The sequence below is a fragment of the Myotis yumanensis genome, unplaced genomic scaffold, assembly GCF_028538775.1.
Source record: "Myotis yumanensis isolate MYYU_CA2020_CCGP unplaced genomic scaffold, mMyoYum1.0.hap1 SCAF_3, whole genome shotgun sequence".
NCBI lineage: Eukaryota > Metazoa > Chordata > Mammalia > Chiroptera > Vespertilionidae > Myotis > Myotis yumanensis.
In genome coordinates this window covers 144785628-144803746 of record NW_027223754.1, presented here as the reverse complement: position 1 = coordinate 144803746, position 18119 = coordinate 144785628, and the positions used below count along the sequence as shown (strand labels likewise).

Sequence of the window (18119 nt, the reverse complement as noted above, 5' to 3'; positions counted from 1 at the left end):
GTGGCAGAAAGGGCCAGGTGCAGAGGATGGGCCGAGACCCACCCATGTGCCCACTGCAGCCTTGCAGCCTACAGTTCCTTTCAAGGTGCATGAATTTGTGCACTGGGCCACTAGTCCTATATAATAAAAGGCTAATATGCAAATCAACCAAACTGCGGAACTATGACACACACTGACCACCAGGTGGCAGATGCTCAGCACAGAAGCTGCCCCCTGGTGGTCAGTGCGCTCCCACAGGGAGAGCGCCACTCAGCCAGAAGCTGGGCTCACGGCTGGCGAGTGCAGTGGTGGTTTCGGGAGCCTCTCCTGCCTCTGCGGCAGTCGGACATCCCCCGAGGGCTCCTGGACTGTGAGAGGGTGCAGGCCAGGCTGAGGAACCCCCTCCCCCCCACCCCCCAGTTTAGAATTTCATGTGCCGGGCCTCTAGTAGTACACTGTAGTATCAGACTGGAAAATTGACATTGAATATAATCCATCGACCTTATTCAAACTTCACAAGTTTAACACACTCATTTGAGACAGTGCACGTATGTGTATTTAATTCTGTGCAATTTTGTCACATGTGTAGATTTATGTCACTACCACTAGTCAGAATACAAAACAGTCCCATCACCATAAAGATTCCTTATATAACCATATCCACTTCCCTCCCATTCATCCTTACTGCTGTGCATAACTCCTGGAAACCATTAATAAATTATTCATTTATGTAATTTTATCATTTTATGGCTGTTGCAGAAATGGAATTATATAGTATACAACATCCTGAGGTTAATTTTTTTCACTCAGCACAATTCTCTGAGATTCATCCACGTTGTTGTGTATATCAATAGTTTGTTCATTTTATTGCTGAGTTATATTTTGTGGTATGGATGTACCACAGTTTATCCATTCACCCATTGTAGGACATTTGGATTGCTTCCAATTTTTGGTAACTATAAGTAACACAGTTATGAACCACTCATGTACAGGTTTTTATATAAACAAATTTCCATTTTTCTGGATAAATGCTGAAGTGGACTTTGTGTTTATAGTAAATGCATGTTAAATTTTTTAAATTGCTAAACTGGTTTCCAGTGTAGCACAATTTTAAATTCCCACCAGCAATGTATACATATGTGATCCAATTTCCCTACACCCTTAACAGCATTTGGTGTTGTCACTATATTTTTATTTTATTTTAGCCATTCTGATAGGTATGTAGTGATAGCTAATTGTGGTTTAATTCACATTTCCTTAATAAAATTAAGCCTATAGATCAATTTGGGGAGAACTGATCTTTACTATGTTGAACCTTCCAATCTATTAACATGATAATTCTCTCTGATTATTTTGGTTGTTTTGACTTCTTTTTTCAGTATTTGAAATTTTCAGCCTACAGATAGTGTGCATGTATTGTAAGGCTTATACCCAAACGTTTCATTTTCTCTGGAGTGATTATAAATGTGTTTTAATTTTGGTTTTCACATGTTCATTGTTACTATATAGAAATAACATTGATTTTTGTGTTGATCTTTTAGCCTGTGACTTTGTTGAAACCACTTTTTAGGTGCAAAGAGTTTTATTTTTGTAGAATTCTTGGGAGACCATCTGATCTTAGGATTTTCTTCATAAAAGTTTTTAAATCTTGAATTCTCTTTATTTGTTAAAAACCTACTTATATTCTCTATATCTTCTTGAGTCAGTAATTTGTGTCTTTTTTTAGGAATTTGCCCATTTAATCCAATTTATTTATTCTACAGGTATAAATTTGTTATATTTGTTAATTCTCTTTATTTCTGTGAGGTTGGTAACAATGTCCCCTTGTTTGAATATTTGAATATTAAATATTTGAATATTTAAACATTAAAATATTTGAATATTTGGACAATTAAAGAATCACAAATGTGTGATTTTTAAAATTATTTAAAAAAGAATAATAGTTATGGGTGTTTTTTATATGCTCTTTATTAAGATGAGGTTGCTTTTGGTTATTCCTAACTTGCTGAGTTTTAAAATTATAAATGAGTATTGGATTTTGTCAAGTGTTTTCTTCTGCATCAATTCATGCAATCATTATATTTTGCCTGCCTATTTTCCCCCCTCATCCTGTAACTTGAGGGCTTATAATGATAAAATTTACTATGAAAATGGAATCTTAGTGGAAAGCAGGTGTAGTCATGACTAGGAAAAATTAACAAGAGTATAGGAAGAAAATAAAGTTTAAAAAATGGATTCGTAATAGAACAGAAATTCCTTACTACACATAAAAGTTTAGTGGGTGTCAGTGGCATTAAGTATAACAAATGACAGTATAGAAAAGGATACGTGGATATTTGAGTTCTGGAGCAAAGAGATTCAAGAGCCACTATTAATTGAGGTTTCTGTGCCTTAAGTTTAGTATCTTCATTTAAAAAACTAGTAAGTAGTAATATTTTATCAATTTTACAGGGACCTATAATCTAATCATTGTACCCCATTTTCACTGCCTTTAACCCTCATTTTCCTCCTTACTCAGTTTTTTTTCCCCTCCTTACTTAGTTTTGATTCATGGTTCATTTTTACAATTGCTCCCTTGCCAGTAACATTTATCTCCCTTGCCCAGCTTTCTCTCTGATGCAGTTGGCTGGCTCTTAATTCTATTAAATCAAAATCCAACTACTCCAGGCCTGCACCCACATGGCATAGAGCAGCTCCAGAAAAACCTTAAATTTGTGTCCACTAATATAGTGTAAACACCTAGGGCCAATAATCATAAAACCTAACAGTTTCATTTTCTATTTACTCATCTTCTTAGACTACTATAGAATATATTTTACCTTTTCCTCAAACCTTTAACACCTTCTTACCTACCCAGCTGAGAAAATAGACACAATTGGGAGAGAATGTTCTCAAGCACCCACTACCACATGTACCTACTTAACCACCAACTTATCCATGAAGTAGAGAATATTTGCCTGTATTCTCCACTTATCACCTATTCACTCTTGAGACTTCTCCAATTATGCTTTGTCTCCAACTGTCTATGGAAGCCTGTTCATGTGAAGGTCCCTAATGGCCTCCACATTGCCAAATAAAATTCCATCTTCGACCACATGTCCTCAACTATCAGCAGTATAGACAAAACCTTCATCTTCTCCCGTAAGCCTTTGCCTTCTAAAATGTCAACTCCATTCTTGTAGTTGCTCAGATGAAAATCCTGGTATCAACCATGAGGTCTCACACACACACACCAGGTACAATTCTTTAGTAAAACCAAGTCACTTCTCACTGGCTCTGCTGCTACCTACCTGGATCAAGACACAATCATCTCTGACATAGATTATTTTAATAACCTCAGAACTGTTCTCTCTCTTTTTAAAATCTTTCAGTGAATTCTCATCAAATTCACCAGAATAATTACTTTAGGACTCAAAGCAGATTATAATTTGTCAGTTACACTCTATATCCCTTCTTTTAGCCTCATTTGTTTTACTTAAAAATTTTTATTGCCTGTATCCCCACTAGAATGGAAGCTCCATGAGGGTGGGAATTTAACCCATTTGTTCACTATACCAAGAATAGTATCTTGCGCACAGTTGTTTCTTAATAAATATTTGCTCAATAAATGAATGAACACATCTATATATATAAAGAGGTGATATGCTAATTGGTCCTAACAGTGTCCCAATCACCACTGGTCAATGGGCTGTGCGTGCACAGGAGCTGGTGGGTGGGGACAGGAGCGGGGACTTGGGTAGGGACACAGACGGGGGGGGGGGGGCCTGCCTGGAGCAGACAAAGACAGGGGGCCATGCCCTAGCTGCCGTGGCAAGGTTTGAGCAGTCCTGGAGCAGATCTACTTAATTCCCTTTTAATGTGCATGAAGTTTGTGCACCGGGCCACTAGTAAATAAATAACAAGGATGAATAATCTTGGGACACGTTTCAGAAAAGAAGCCTTGAGATACAATCCTTACATTAGTGGCTGTGACAAAAAGAGATCGATATAAGTTGGGGAGCACATTGCAGGCCACTCCTTGTGGTACCAGAATATCTAAGGACAGCTATAGTCCTTTGGTGGGGCAGATCCTGGGCCAGGAGAAAGAGATTCAGGATCCTCATCAGCACAGAGGTATGGCTTATTGAGAGGACTACTGTATGAAATCAAACAATGGCACTCATACCAGCTATGCGTGAACACTGCATGATGGGAAATGACTGATAAATATGGTATGCAGTCCAGGCTGCAATACTCCTGACTTTAGAGATCTCAAGGGGAATGAAGATATTGGTAATGGTTTTCATAATGCCACAAATAGTGTTGCTTAGTTGCTTTGTTTTTATCACCATCATCATCATCATCATCACACAATATTTTATATATTTGAAAGGCACAACTTAAAAAGAATTTTAGACCTACCTAGGATATTTTTTCCTATTCTTGAGTTGTTATATAAGTACCAAGGAAGTAGATAATGATTTTCTGAGACAAAAACCACAGTGCCTAGAGGCTGTATTTTTCTTAATCTTGATAGTACTGAACTAAATTTTAAAGCATGTGAAAAATTATCTTTTAGTTAAAGCACTGTTCACTCACTATTTTGATTACTATTTCATCATCTATATTATTTTCTGAATGGTTATGGGGTAAATGAAGGCTATTCAGTTTTGTTTAAAGTTGTCTGGACTTCTCAAAGACACTTCTCTCCAGGAGATTGCTAATTTCATAAGACACTTCCCTCCAGGAGATTATGAGATTGGCAGAAACCTAATTTGATGATTGGGAAGAAATTACAGATTTTTCTTAAGTGGTTATTAACAGATAAGCAAGATGTCTGTAACATTTCCTTTTTGCAAAATTTGATTTTTAAAAACAGGATTCAGCTCTTTCCCCTTTGCTTTTAGATACTTTACTTTTTATTACTGAGCTTTCTCTGATAGTCACTTCACTTTTCAGTTCTAAAGAGTCTGTGGGCAAAGGTATTAGAAAAGCAAGTAAATCACCATGATGTTCTATATATTACCATTGCAAATAATTCCTTGAGCAAGAACTCTAGACTAATAAATGAAAGCATGTGGATCATTTAGAAAGGTTTTCTTTGTAGAACCAATTGCCTGGGAATTGAAAAATTCAAAGTGCTTTTTCATGATGTTATTTGAATTCATTAAAAAAAATTCACTTCATTTAGACCTGTTTCTGTGTCTTGTCAATTTGTCCTCCTGAGAAAGAACTGGAGAATATTGCACTTTGGGAAAAATTTAATTAAGTCAGTTCACAAAGGAACGCTAGAAGATAAAATTCCTTGGGCCCCATCCTGTTGGCTTTGCGGAAACAACAGGAGGCGAAGCTCAGAGGCAGCCCTCAGTGTCAGAGCAGAAGCTCCCCTTGCAGGCAGGCAGGAGCAGGAAGGCTGGGGAAGTGAGGCCGAGGTCAAGATCACAATGGATTCTCTTAATTTAATGCAGTTCCAGGTAGCTAATACGTGCAAGGTGTGTCAGGAGTATTAGTATTTTGAGCCTTAGGCAATCAGATCTGAGGGCTCATTCTGTTCATTCATAACATGGATTATATTTTATTAGAGGCCCAGTGCATGAAAATTCATGCAGTGGAGGAGGGGGGGGGTCCCTCTCACAGTCCGGGAGCCCTCAGGGGCAGGAGGTGACTTGGCGATCAGGGAAAGGCAACGCCCTCATCACACCTCTGCTGCTGCCACCGCCGGCAGCACAAGCCTTGGCAGGCCCTGGTTACCTGAGCCTCGGTAACCAGCCCTAGGCAGCCACCATCTGAGGCTTGCTTATGCCTTGGGCCAGCCCTGGGCAGCTGGGGGGCTGAGGTTGACTGGGGGACTCTGGAGGCAGGCACATGGAGCAGCCGGGCTGCCTGGGGGCTGAGGGGACTGGGCACTACCATCTTGTGGCTGTAGGTGCCACCATCTTTGAGGGCAGGGCAGTCAATTAGCATATTCCCTCCTTATTGGCTGTGGGCACCATCATCTTTGCGATGGCATGAAGGTCAATTAGCATATTCCCTCTTTATTAGATAGGATAATGTGGCTAAGACTTGATTATTTGCACATCCTAGAAGGTATAGCTACTGCTCTGAACATTTAAAGGAAAACCTCCATAGAACTCTGAACATTAAACAGAGAATTACTACAGGTAAGTCTCATAGAAACAAAGAAATCATTCTATGATCATGGTTTTAGAATGATATATTGGAATGATTATCACGTCGGCAATTTAATTAGACTATTGTGGCAAGCACTGAATATGGAGGAATGGCACAGAGAACTAAGTGTGTACTTTATGACCCGGCAGGTTAGCCTAGCGATAAATAAAACACTTTTATTCAGACCATGCAGAAACATAAAGTGTGTGTATGGAAAATAATACAATAATTAATAAATAATAATGCTAGGATAAACTCTGTGTTTTGGGTACTCACAACTATAACCTTACTTTTGCCCCACCCTGTATACACCTCTCTCATCTATTTATATCTATCTCTATATCTTTATATATACGTATAGAAAATAAAGACACAAACATGCCCAAATAAGACATAATGGTCACAGAAAGTATCTGTAAACATTAATGTTAACTTGTGGACATACATTGATTTTAAACACATCCTTACTTTAAATAGCTTTGATTTTCTGTCTAGAAGACAAAAGAGAACATTAATTGCTATCACTTACTAAGTTTACCTAGTTGAATGTTAGCGCCTCTAAAGAACGAGTCAATACTCATTACTTTTCCATATTGGAAGATTAAAGGAATAAATGATCCTTTGAAACTAAAACTGAAATTCTCAGAAATATCAAGAAAATATTTTGCTCAGTCTCACTTTAATAGGCACTGAATAGAGATCATAAAAGCCTTTTGACATTAAAGTGGAAGGTTGTTGGTATATAATATGACCCACTTCATTAGGATCTGCTTAATTTGTAACAGAGTAGATATAAAATGTATTTTGCTGCTTTCAAACTTTAGAAAACCCATCTATTTAACATAAATATAATCAAAATGAGGAGAGGCAAAATACCTGGAGTTAAGCTGTGTGGTGGGGGAAGGTACCACTTACTCTAATACAGTAAAACCACTACACTGCCAACAACAGCACAGCATGTCCCAGAAATCTTTTGGATGGCAATACACGGCGGCAGCTTATTTATTAAGCTCTATTCAGCTTAAACCGAAGGAAGACACACCTTTATTAGTAAAGCTGAAGTTGAAGCATGATCAGAAAAATCGTCATAATGTTTCACAATCCCAGATAAGAAAGTCCTTTCCCAATTTTATTTTTTTTTGGAGGGAGGGGCGGGTGGTTAAATTCTAACAACAAGGATGCTAAGACTAACCAGGCAAAGGTTAAGTGGAGGACTTCCTAAGGCACCTTTTAATTTGCTCTGGTACCAAATCCATAGGAAAACATGTATGTGTCAGAATGTCATAGACAAATTAAAATCTCAAAGGTTCAAAATTAACAGCTAAAACTCATTTTTTGAATTGGAAAGCACAATATACTATTTTCGGAGAAAAAGCATAAGACTTGCGCACGTTAAAAATGATTAGAGAGTTAAATTCTAAGGTTTTTACAGCCTTGCTGTTAGTATTTGGCTGCTTTGGTTCTACAGTAAGATTTTTGCAAGCCTATAAGAATACTCAGAATGCTTTTTGTTGTTTTTTGTGTGCTTCCAGCATAGATAACTGATAGCTGATGACATTCAGGTTATAGGTTAACTCTGAGGCCTTATTGCACATCCAGGGAAAATCACTTTTTGCATAACACATGGTACAACCTTCAACTCCTAAAAGGGCAGAAGGAGTTCAGATACGGACATTTACATACACTCTTAAAAAGACCAGATTATACGTGATTTTCACTTGCTCTGAAATAACTCCATAAAGGCATTTCAAGATTTACTTCTCCATTATACCACAAAAATGCTTAGCAATAAATTCTAACATACTTAGGTGTTTCTAAGAGGAGAAACTATTCTTTTTTTGTTTGGCTATTTAAAAGATTATTATAGCATCTCTAATCTATGGAGAATATTAGGGAATGTATAACACATTTCCCGTGTGTTTTCAATAAGAGATGTTTCAACATACTGTACTGAGTTTTCCTCATTCCTTTATAACTGCAGCATAATTAAAATAAGCTAAGGTAACTCAATGTAAATTCAATCTGATGTGAGAAGGAAGCTGCACGTAAGACTAAATCAGATACAAAAGTGTTTTCTAAAATAGGATTAAGCAGCGTTTCAAATCACCTACAATCAATTCTCATGGGACACTGTTGTAGAAATGATACTGACTTAAGAAAACATTTTTCTTATGGAAAAATAATAAGTCAGAGCTTGTCACTTATGTTATCCAAGACAAGTTTGGTGATTACCCTGTAAATGAACATCGATTTTTGTGTAGACGCCAATATTTCCAATCTCTGAGAAACTGTTCTGGTGTCCGGAATGTCCAATTGCAGAATTATGGCAAATATCTTTTAGTGAAGTGGTTGCTTTCCTGAGAAAACAAAGAAATTGCTTCACATATGAGTTTTACCATACTATTTTCTAAGACTAGTTTTAATGCAGCAGAGGAAAAGAAAACAAAAAACAAAACCCAAACCTCAAAACCTTATACTATATTTATTGTTACTGGCTAACCCACAAGGTGGCACTAAAGAGAAAAGTGACAAAAGCGAAGATCACAGGCAACTTTTATACCAAATAAATTCTATTATGAGAATTAACCCTATTTCATGACATGACCATCCAAATCTTAACATGCTAATAACTCAAGACATTTATATGCAGGTTCCTTGCTTTTTTAACATAAAAAAGTTTCATTCAATCAAATAGCTGGTTATTTTCAAGTTAGTAGTTTGAATATTTCTGTGTAATAGTTCTTTTGTGGGAAAATTTTTCTTTCTAGACACAGACTCCTAATCATTATATGTTATACATTATGACCATTTCTTTTTTATGATTTGTACAGTGCCAAGAGCTTAATGCTTTTAATATAAGTGTAAAAAAAACCCTATTAAACATCATATTTGTAGTATAATGATACATATAAACTTTTAATATTTATAATGACAAATAACTTTAAAACACCAATACAAAGGCGTTTTAGCCAAAGACTGAATTCCAATAATTTCTATACATATTTCCAAATACCTATTTCACCTACCTTTCAGGATACCCGGAGAGTACTTCCTGGATGTGAATGGGGAAATGTTCTCAGAAAATCACACACAGAGAAAGAAGAAATGGTATGATTTTGGCATAGCGTTGGCATAAAATCCTGAAAGTAAAGAGTCACAAATGATCCTTAGTAATAGCTCCCAGTGGTAGAAGGAACTGGGTCTTCTCTAGCAGATATTTCTGATTATGAGCAAGAAGGTATAGACCACTAAGAGTCTATTCTTCAGTTTACAATTAAGAGATGTGTTATGCATAAACAGTCCTATAACTTTAAAGGAAATATTATAATTCATCTATTTTCTTAGTTTAGAAGTAGGAATTCAATGAGTTGAAAACCAATGCAATTTTTAGTTTTACTATTATTGTGCACTATATATATAGCTTGCAAAATATTTTCTAACACAATGTGTTGTTTCTCATTCTGAAATGATTGTATCTTTGACTAGAATACTGACTCAGAAAATCTGTATAATATGTAAAATAAAAAAAACCCACTCTAGATCAAAATCAGCTCTCAAATAATCACAGTCAGGTATATAACCTCAAGATTATTGATATTTTAATATCTAAAAGAGAAAACCTTTACCATATCTCTCCTAATATCTTCATCAACCCATTTACAATGATCATTTGCTACTCAAATGTAAGAAAATATTGTAATTACCTCATTTAAATATTTAGTGATAAATATTTAGTAATAAATATTTATATATCTGTCTCTCTGTAGGTTTTATAAGATAAACGATGTGTTTTATTATTAAATGGAAGAAGAGTGAATAATTTTATATCTTTATATGACTATACATTTATATACATGTGGGTGTGTGTCTTTGTAGTGGATACTTTTCATGGATTGAAAGAGGTGTCGCCACTTTCATTTCATGTAAATTTGTTGTCAAGGAAGCCTGGGTCAAGGATATATTTTTTAATGCATTCTAAGGCATATAAACTGCTTGTTCCACCGAATGAATATAAGCTATAGTAAACTCTTTCAACTACTTAGTTCTCAATCCAGGATGTATAGCACTTTCCTTTTTTTTTTTTTTTTTTTTAATATATTTTATTGATTTTTTTACAGAGAGGAAGGGAGAGAGATAGAGAGCTAGAAACATCGATGAGAGAGAAACATCGATCAGCCGCCTCCCGCACATCTCCCACTGGGGATGTGCCCGCAACCCAGGCACATGCCCCCGACCGGAATCGAACCCGGGACCCTTCAGTCCGCAGGCCGACGCTCTATCCACTGAGCCAAACCGGTTTTGGCGCACTTTCCTTTTTTAATTTCTGTCAGTACTTTATAAAGTTATAACTATTTTTTTCTGCTTAGGATCATATTTTCTCTATTCATTTCATTTAACAAATACCCACATCACACTCATCATGTGCCAGGCACAATGAGGGTGGAGACCACAGCTGTTGGGTTCAATGCTATAGCTCTAGCACTCTGCCTAGCACTGACTTCATAAATTATGCAGCAAATATCAATTATGCAACAGAGAGTTGACATCTAGCTTACCTTTCAGGAAGTAATATGGCATAATGATTAAATGTACAGGTAATGAAGTAATTCTAGGTTGGAATTCCAGTTCTGCTACCTACAAATTAAATGACTGGTCAAATCATTTAATTTTTCTGAGCCTCAGTTTCCACATTTGTCAAATGAGATAACAGCATTGACATCATGAGGTTATTTTCATGATTAAACCAATATAACCTACACAGCCTAGACAAATACCTGATGCAAGGTAACCCCTTGAAAAATCTTTGCCATTATTATTATTAATTCTTTTTGCCATATTTATTTAGAAACATAGATTTGAACAATTTAAATTCATGGTAAAAACAATATTGGTATAGTTAGTAGTATTTCTAGAACGCTGTTCAAATGGACTAGTTCAACAGAAACGCCTCCGGAAAGTTACCCAATTTCTATTCTGCTTGTAGAATTTAGCGTATATCATCTTTGCAAGTTTCATACATAAATTGCAAACATTTCTATGATACATTCTTTGCCTTTTTATGGAACTTTCTTATTGAGATCAGAAACCAAAGTGCCCACAGTGAACACTGAAGAGTTCTAATCTAGTGTTAGAACCCCCAAACAATAATACAATTTTCCTGAGATCCTAATTCTCTCCTCTCTGGATATAACTAATGGTAGAATTGGGAGTGACACTGTGGATATTTGGTTATCCTTCTCCTTATATGTGCCATAAAATACTCCTTTTACGCTGTAAGACTGGATCTGTTTTGGTGTAAGATTAATGAGGAGACTTTCCTAGGATTAGTAATATGTAATTTTTAATAGGTTAGAAAGTGTTTTCCTTTTACTGTTCACCTATTTTTATGTGAGAAAAAATATAATCAAATTTAGATATAATTCCATTCAGATTAATCTTTTTAAATACACAAAAGTCAGACAATAGTTAAATCAAGGTGTTAATTGTAGTTGGCAAACCACACACATCATGAAGTTGCACTGTCTTAATGATGGCTAATTTTAAACAGTTCTCCTCTTTCCTCTTTCCATCGTTAAGGTCTTGAGGAATGTTCTATCTAGAAGGGCATTTCTCATCGAAAGCTCATCAACAATGTTGACAGATTTTGTGGTCAAATGGTATGATATTTTGAAATTATGCAATATACAAACATAAGTAAAAAGTCTGCAATAACATGAGTTCCCTCAAAGAAAAAAAGCAGTGCAAGTGTGAGCAACCAAAGAGGAAAGACTCCGAAGCCCGCTCATTCACTGAAGGTAGTTCAAATAAAATTACATCAAATGGTCACTATCTTAAATTTCAAACTGCTGTTTTATTATTGCCACATGGCGGCACCACCTTCGCTGGTAAACAGAGACTCCACCATTCAGCCATTCTCATCAGCGTTGGTCTCCAATGGTGTGAGGTCTTCAGGAACATATCCTCTCCTAAAAGATGATCAGTCCTATCCTCACCGCCACAGTCGCAGGGGCTGGTTCCCCCCATGTGCTTTTTCCAGTACAGCATATTTTTATAAAGTCTGTTCACACATGAAACTTAGTTTTTAATTACTTTGTTTGCTTCTCAATGAAGAAGATTGATTAAAAGTCCCTTGAGAGCATAATGAGACTAGTAGTGTATAAGCGTTGGAATTTCTTTCAAAAAGTTTAAGGACTGGAAGAGACTTCTGAGGATACCTCATCTAACTCCTATGATACAGTTTCTACATCAACAGACCAAGAAACGGAATATAAGTAACTAGTTAGGATAATGTAGGGGAGTGAGGGCAGATGGGACTTAGTTCTTTCTCCGGAGCCAACATGCTTCTGATACAGAGCACTAATTGCACTTGAAGGGGCTGAGTATACAAGGCCACTTAAGTGTGCCTCTACATACAAACCAGTGTGAAAAGAAAAAAAAAAGCAGTCCAAGCGTGAGCAATCAAAGAGTAAAGACTCCGAAGCCAGCTTATTCACTGAAGGTAGCTAGTTCATTTTGATTACAGGGCCCAAGTGTAGATTTAATTCAAAATCACTTCCGTTTGGCCTCATGTATATTAAGCACTCAAACTGTTTTAACTTTTACAAACCCCTAAATCAAATATGACTATAAAATGGCTTTGAAGCCATTGATTAGCTTAAGAAAATAATCATAAAATTCTCCCAACAATAAGTGTGTTTCTGAGAGAAGCATCAGGCTCTATGGAAAGTCTTATTCCACTACATGGCTCTAGTGTTGGCAAAGTCGAAACTATCTCAAATTTAGTGATCCACAACACTGAAGGCAACTTCTTCATAGGAGCAGTAGTGAATCATTGCTTTAATATTTTTGTTAGGTACACAATCTGAAATTTTTTTTTTTAGAGTGTAGAATGGGCATTCTCTAGAAAATAATATTTTACCAAAGTGCTTGCTTTTCAAGGGAAGGGTGCTATATACTTTCAGAAAAAAAAAAAAAAAGAAAAAAAAAAAAGAAAACTCACTGGGATCCTTTTGTAACACCAAATTGAGACAAAAAAATATTTATGCACTTGGCTTTGATATTGAGTTCACTGGATAAAGATGCACTTTAGGGGAATCTATGTTTTAATAAGTTGTGTTCACTCTACTTGGATCTCAAAGGTATCCACTTTACTTGGATCTCAAAGGTAACCCATCCAATAATGTAATTACAATCAGTAGAGGCTTTACTAATTGGGAAATATAGTCTTTAATTCAGAAACATTTGAGAACTGCATTTTAGTAATTTCAAATCACATAAGCTCATTGATAAAAACAAGGAAGACCAGAAAAGGCCTTTGAATCTTTTCTTAATTAAAAGCACTTTAGAGAAAGGTCTTAAATATTGCTTAGTGGGTAAGTTCTTCATTTAAACTGTGGTTCTCAGACTTCTGGGGGTGGTCCCAGATTCCTCTAATAATCCAAATGAACTGAATCCATGGACTGTAGATCAATAATCCTGAACTGCCAGACTCATACCCTGAGCCCAGAGAAGTCTGGTAACCTGCTAAGAGTCACACAGCTCTTTATGCCTGTCTGTACTGTATTTCCTGATTCTGTTAAGAAAAGCAGCAACAACAAACTAGTGAACCCCAGCTCCTCAACTCTTAAAATGCATACAACCAGATACATATGGACAATAAGAGCACAGAGATTTAAAAACAGAACAGAAAAACGTAACTTGAACAGAATGTGGCATTTCCCTTGGTCTGTTGCTAACGGCCCACATACAACATGCTTTAAAAAAAAACCCCACCCTGGCACTTTTTTTCATCATCATTTAAAAATGCTTCAAGTGGACATTTAGAATGTATGGCAATGGGGCTGTGTCCCATCTGGGGATAAATGGAAATGAGTTTTATGGATCAGGGCTAGGTTTTCAGGGGCTGTCCTGCTAAAGATGATGTGTATTTGGTCTCTTCTCTCTGGTCATGCTTTAAAGACAATATTTTAATTGTATATTTTCAGGACTCCAAAGCAAGTGACATTAGACATTCTTTTTTGTAAAAATAAATAAATACATAAATAAATAAATAAATAAAATAAAGATGTAATTTTTAAAATCCCTTCAGGATTTGAAGATGTGAAGAAATATAAAAAGAATTACTTCTTTCTCTTTTTATTCTGTGCTTTACTTTTCTTTCTTTCTTTTTTTTTTTTTACTCTGAAGCCCATCACACTTTGTTTATAAAAATACAGAGACTCCTGCCTCTTAGTTGTTACCATTGGGATGGCTCTTTTCTGAATATTGTTCCAATTAAGGTTTTTCACACAAATTCTAAGGATTGGATAGCCCATATGCTCATGTACACTCAACATATAATTTAAAACTTCTCTACACCTAGACAAGGGTCCATATCCAGCCAATGGTCTAGAGACCTGTTTTGATGCTCCTGTTGCCAATGAACACTTTCTACTGATAACTATTTGGAAAGAGTTTAAACAATTTTCATGACAACACTAAAAGCAGCAAAAAAGTAATTGTGGCTAGTTGAAGTGAAAAACTGACCAATCATGGAAGAATATATGTGTTCACTATTCCAGTAAGTCTAAATGGGGCTCATCTTCCCAGTTTTGCTCAGTCTCAAGTTTTTCGTCCTGAATGTTACACTGAAGGCATTGTAGTATCATTCCCCCAATCTAAAAATAGAAATTATTCGATTGGAGGGGGGGGGGGGGTTGTGTGTCTTTTCTTTAGCCTTTACTTCCGGAGGATTTTAATAGTTCATTGCTAATCCTTCTTTTAATACTGCACACCTGGACACATCACCCTGCATAATATACGCAGTTAGGCGCTGGAGAATTTATTCTACTTTACATACAATCCTCCAAATCCTCTGGCGAGCTTGATGTGAAATCTGACACCGCCAAGTCTCCCCAGCAGGATCTGCCTTTGCTCTCGGTGTTAATAGCCTAAGGCTGCAAGGATTCCTCCGGGGAGACGCGGTGAGGCTGAGTCGGGAAGAGGGGTGACTGCGGGGCTTGTTGCGCTGAAGATTTACAATGTACTTCTTGCAGGCGGCTCAGCAACCCCCTCTGTGGCTGTGGGTGTCTAGTGTGACAGAGGAGAAAAGCTCTCTAATCTCCCAGTGCCTGCCTCAGCCTCTCCGCCGCTCCCCTCCCTCCCGCCTCCCCTGCCTCCTCGCGCTCCCTCGCTCTCTCCTTTGCCTTTCTGCGGGAGTTTCAGTCCCTGAATGCAGCCAGAGTAGCCTGGGCCATCTAGAACGGGAGCCTGTGCACACGCACACACGAGCACACACATGCACACGCACTCACACACGCACGCACTCCGGCTCTCCCCACGGGGATAGCGAGGAAACCCAGGGCGTCATCTACCTGAAGGGGATGGCCCGGCCTGGCACTTCTTGCTCACTTGTGTTCTCCGGCGGCCAGAGCCACATCGGAAAGGGGGAGGCTCGCTGTCCGGTCTGCCACCTTTCGCCGCCGGCCGCCGACGCCGCTTAAAGTGTCCAGGGAGAAGAGAAGGCTCTTCCAGGACAGATTCCGGGCGCAGCTCTGCGGCCCTGGGACTTCACCCGGCTGGTTCACCCCGGTCGCTTCCTCCCCGGCCATCCGCTCATTCCCGGCCGCGGGGTGCCTGGCTCCGGCGCCTTGTCTGCTGCCGCCGCCGCCTCTGCTGCTGCGAGCACAGCCCACCCAGAGGACCGAACGCCGCCGCTGGAGTGCGGAGAGAAAGCGGAAGCCCCAACTTCCCTCTCCACCGCTCCCGGTCCTTCCCAGCCAAGGACCCGTGGGAAGGCTCCGGCGGAGAGCCGGGCGATTGCTCCGCGCAGGGGAGGGCGAGCCGGGAGCCGCCGGCGCACAGGGGCGGGGGCAGCAAGTGCCTGGGCGCCCCGCGCTCGCCAGAGAAGTAGCGCGCCGTTGGGACGAGAGAGACGCTTTCCAAGTTGGGCGAGTCCCAGAGCTCGCCACCCCGCGCCTCGGCCGCCGCCGCCAGGAGAGAGGCGGGGCTGATGGGGGGCGCGGAGGGTGCTGTCGCCTGCGGCTAGAGTCCGTCTTAAAAGCGCCCGGGCCAGCATCCCCAGGGTCCCGGCTGGCGTCGCGCCCTCTGCCCGCGTGCGCTCGCTGATGCCGGCGCTGGCGGCGGCCCGGGTGGCCAGCCCGCGGGGGGTGCTGGAGGGGGCGGGGGAGAGGGAGGAGGCAGTGTGATGGCCCTGGACGGCGAGCGGGGGGAGCAAGAGGAGGAGAAGAAAAAGAAGAAGAAGAAAAAGAAGAGGAAGAAGAAGAAGGAGGAGGAGGAGGGGGCTGAGAAGAGCCGCTCACCCTTCGCGGCCACGATGGGGGAGAACGACGCCGCGCTCCGGACCGGCGGCAGGGGGCTCTCGGACCCGTGGGCGGACTCCGTGGGGGTGCGACCCCGCACCACCGAGCGCCACATCACGGTGCACAAGCGGCTCGTCCTGGCCTTCGCCGTGTCCATCGTGGCGCTGCTCGCGGTCACTATGCTCGCGGTGCTGCTCAGCTTGCGCTTCGACGAGTGCGGGGCCAGCGCGGCGCCCGGCGCAGACGGCGGCCCCGCCGGCTTCCCGCCGCGCGGTGGCAACGGGAGCCTCCCGGGTTCTGCCGGGCGCCACCACCCAGCTGGCGGGGACTCCTGGCCGCCGGAGGCGGGCGGGGAGGCCACCCCTGAGACCCCGTCCGCCCAGCCGCCGTCGGAGGAAGAGCAGGAGCCGGGGCAGCCGTGGACGCAGCTGCGCTTGTCCGGACATCTCAAGCCGCTCCACTACAATCTGATGCTCACCGCCTTCATGGAGAATTTCACCTTCGCCGGCGAGGTCAACGTGGAGATCGCGTGCCGGAACGCCACCCGCTACGTCGTGCTGCACGCCTCCCGGGTGTCCGTGGAGAAGGTGCAGGTGGCCGAGGACCGGGTGGCCGGGGCTGTCCCGGTGGCCGGCTTCTTCCTCTACCCGCAGACCCAGGTGTTGGTGGTGGTGCTGAACAGGACCCTGGACGCGCAGAGGAACTACAACCTGAAGATCATCTACAACGCCCTGATCGAGAATGAACTCTTGGGCTTCTTCCGCAGCTCCTACGTGCTCCACGGGGAGAGAAGGTACGGAGGGAGGCGGCGCCGGGCACCGCCCCACCCCACCAGGCTGCTCTAACCGCTGGGCGGCCGGCGACCCCCGGGAACCGCCTGGCGTCCGATACCCGGGTAGCGAAGGGTGGGGGAGAGAAGTGAAGGTGGGGTAGGCTGATCACCCAGAACCCTCAGAGTCCCCCAGATGCCGGAGCTCTCACTGTTGCCAGCTCCACAAACTCACTCACCAGTGGCGAACCCCTCCCCGTCCAAGTTCCTTAGCCAGCCAGCGCTCGCCTCTTTTATTTTTTTTTTTTTTTTTAAGGCTAGTGTGTAATCTGAGCGATGCCAGGGTAACGTCAAAAGTCTGCCAAGTTACCGTCGAGGAAATGCAAGTTAGCGACAAAAGGCCAGGGCAGCTGCTTATCGGGGAGATGTCAGCGCAGGAAAGGGCAGGGCAAATCCCCTTCCTACCCCTTACCCCCCAAATGCCCACCTCGCCTATTATCTGGCAGGCACAGAGCAGAGAATGGGCTTTAGCTGCATAAAGTTTTCCAAAACTGGAAGTTGAGGTTTAGAGTAGTAAGAGAGAGCCAGTCCGGTGACAGACTAAAGGGGCGGGGCCGGTGAGTACATCCGCACCGGGTGCCCCCAGCTCCAGCCTAAGGCTAGTGACTTCCAGGTGTTTGTTCTGGAGTTTCTGACTCCTTTCTAGCGTGTGCCTTGATGATGTTTAGATTTGGGCAGTAATCTGTTTTTTATTTTTTGAGAGTCTGGCTCCACTTGTTAGACTCAGACTTGGGAGTCCAACAGCACGGGGTTCCAATCCCAGTCGCAGACTTGAGCAAGGAGATGAATCTGAGTCACCAACACCTGATTACCTCTAGTGCTTATTGCGTAATGTATAACAGATGGGGAAATGAAGGCAC

The 18119-nt window shown here is 41.1% G+C and overlaps 1 protein-coding gene and 1 long non-coding RNA gene across 4 annotated transcripts in view; one reads left to right on the top strand and one right to left on the bottom strand.

The window, feature by feature from the left end:
* Positions 1 to 15928, bottom strand: part of LOC139006897 (uncharacterized) — a 78043-nt gene extending 62115 nt beyond the window's left edge. For all 3 annotated transcript variants that reach the window (XR_011470807.1, XR_011470806.1, XR_011470805.1), the window contains exons 1-3: positions 15483 to 15928; positions 9156 to 9269; positions 8362 to 8486 (exon numbers count right to left, since the gene is read on the bottom strand). This is a non-coding gene — a long non-coding RNA (uncharacterized lncRNA). The remainder of the gene's footprint in view (positions 1 to 8361; positions 8487 to 9155; positions 9270 to 15482) is intronic.
* A 387-nt stretch (positions 15929 to 16315) lies between these two features.
* The window catches only part of TRHDE (thyrotropin releasing hormone degrading enzyme), a 389314-nt gene continuing 387510 nt past the window's right edge, over positions 16316 to 18119 (top strand). The window contains exon 1 of the mRNA XM_070409715.1: positions 16316 to 17223. Coding sequence (XP_070265816.1) covers positions 16316 to 17223 — 908 coding nt within the window. The remainder of the gene's footprint in view (positions 17224 to 18119) is intronic.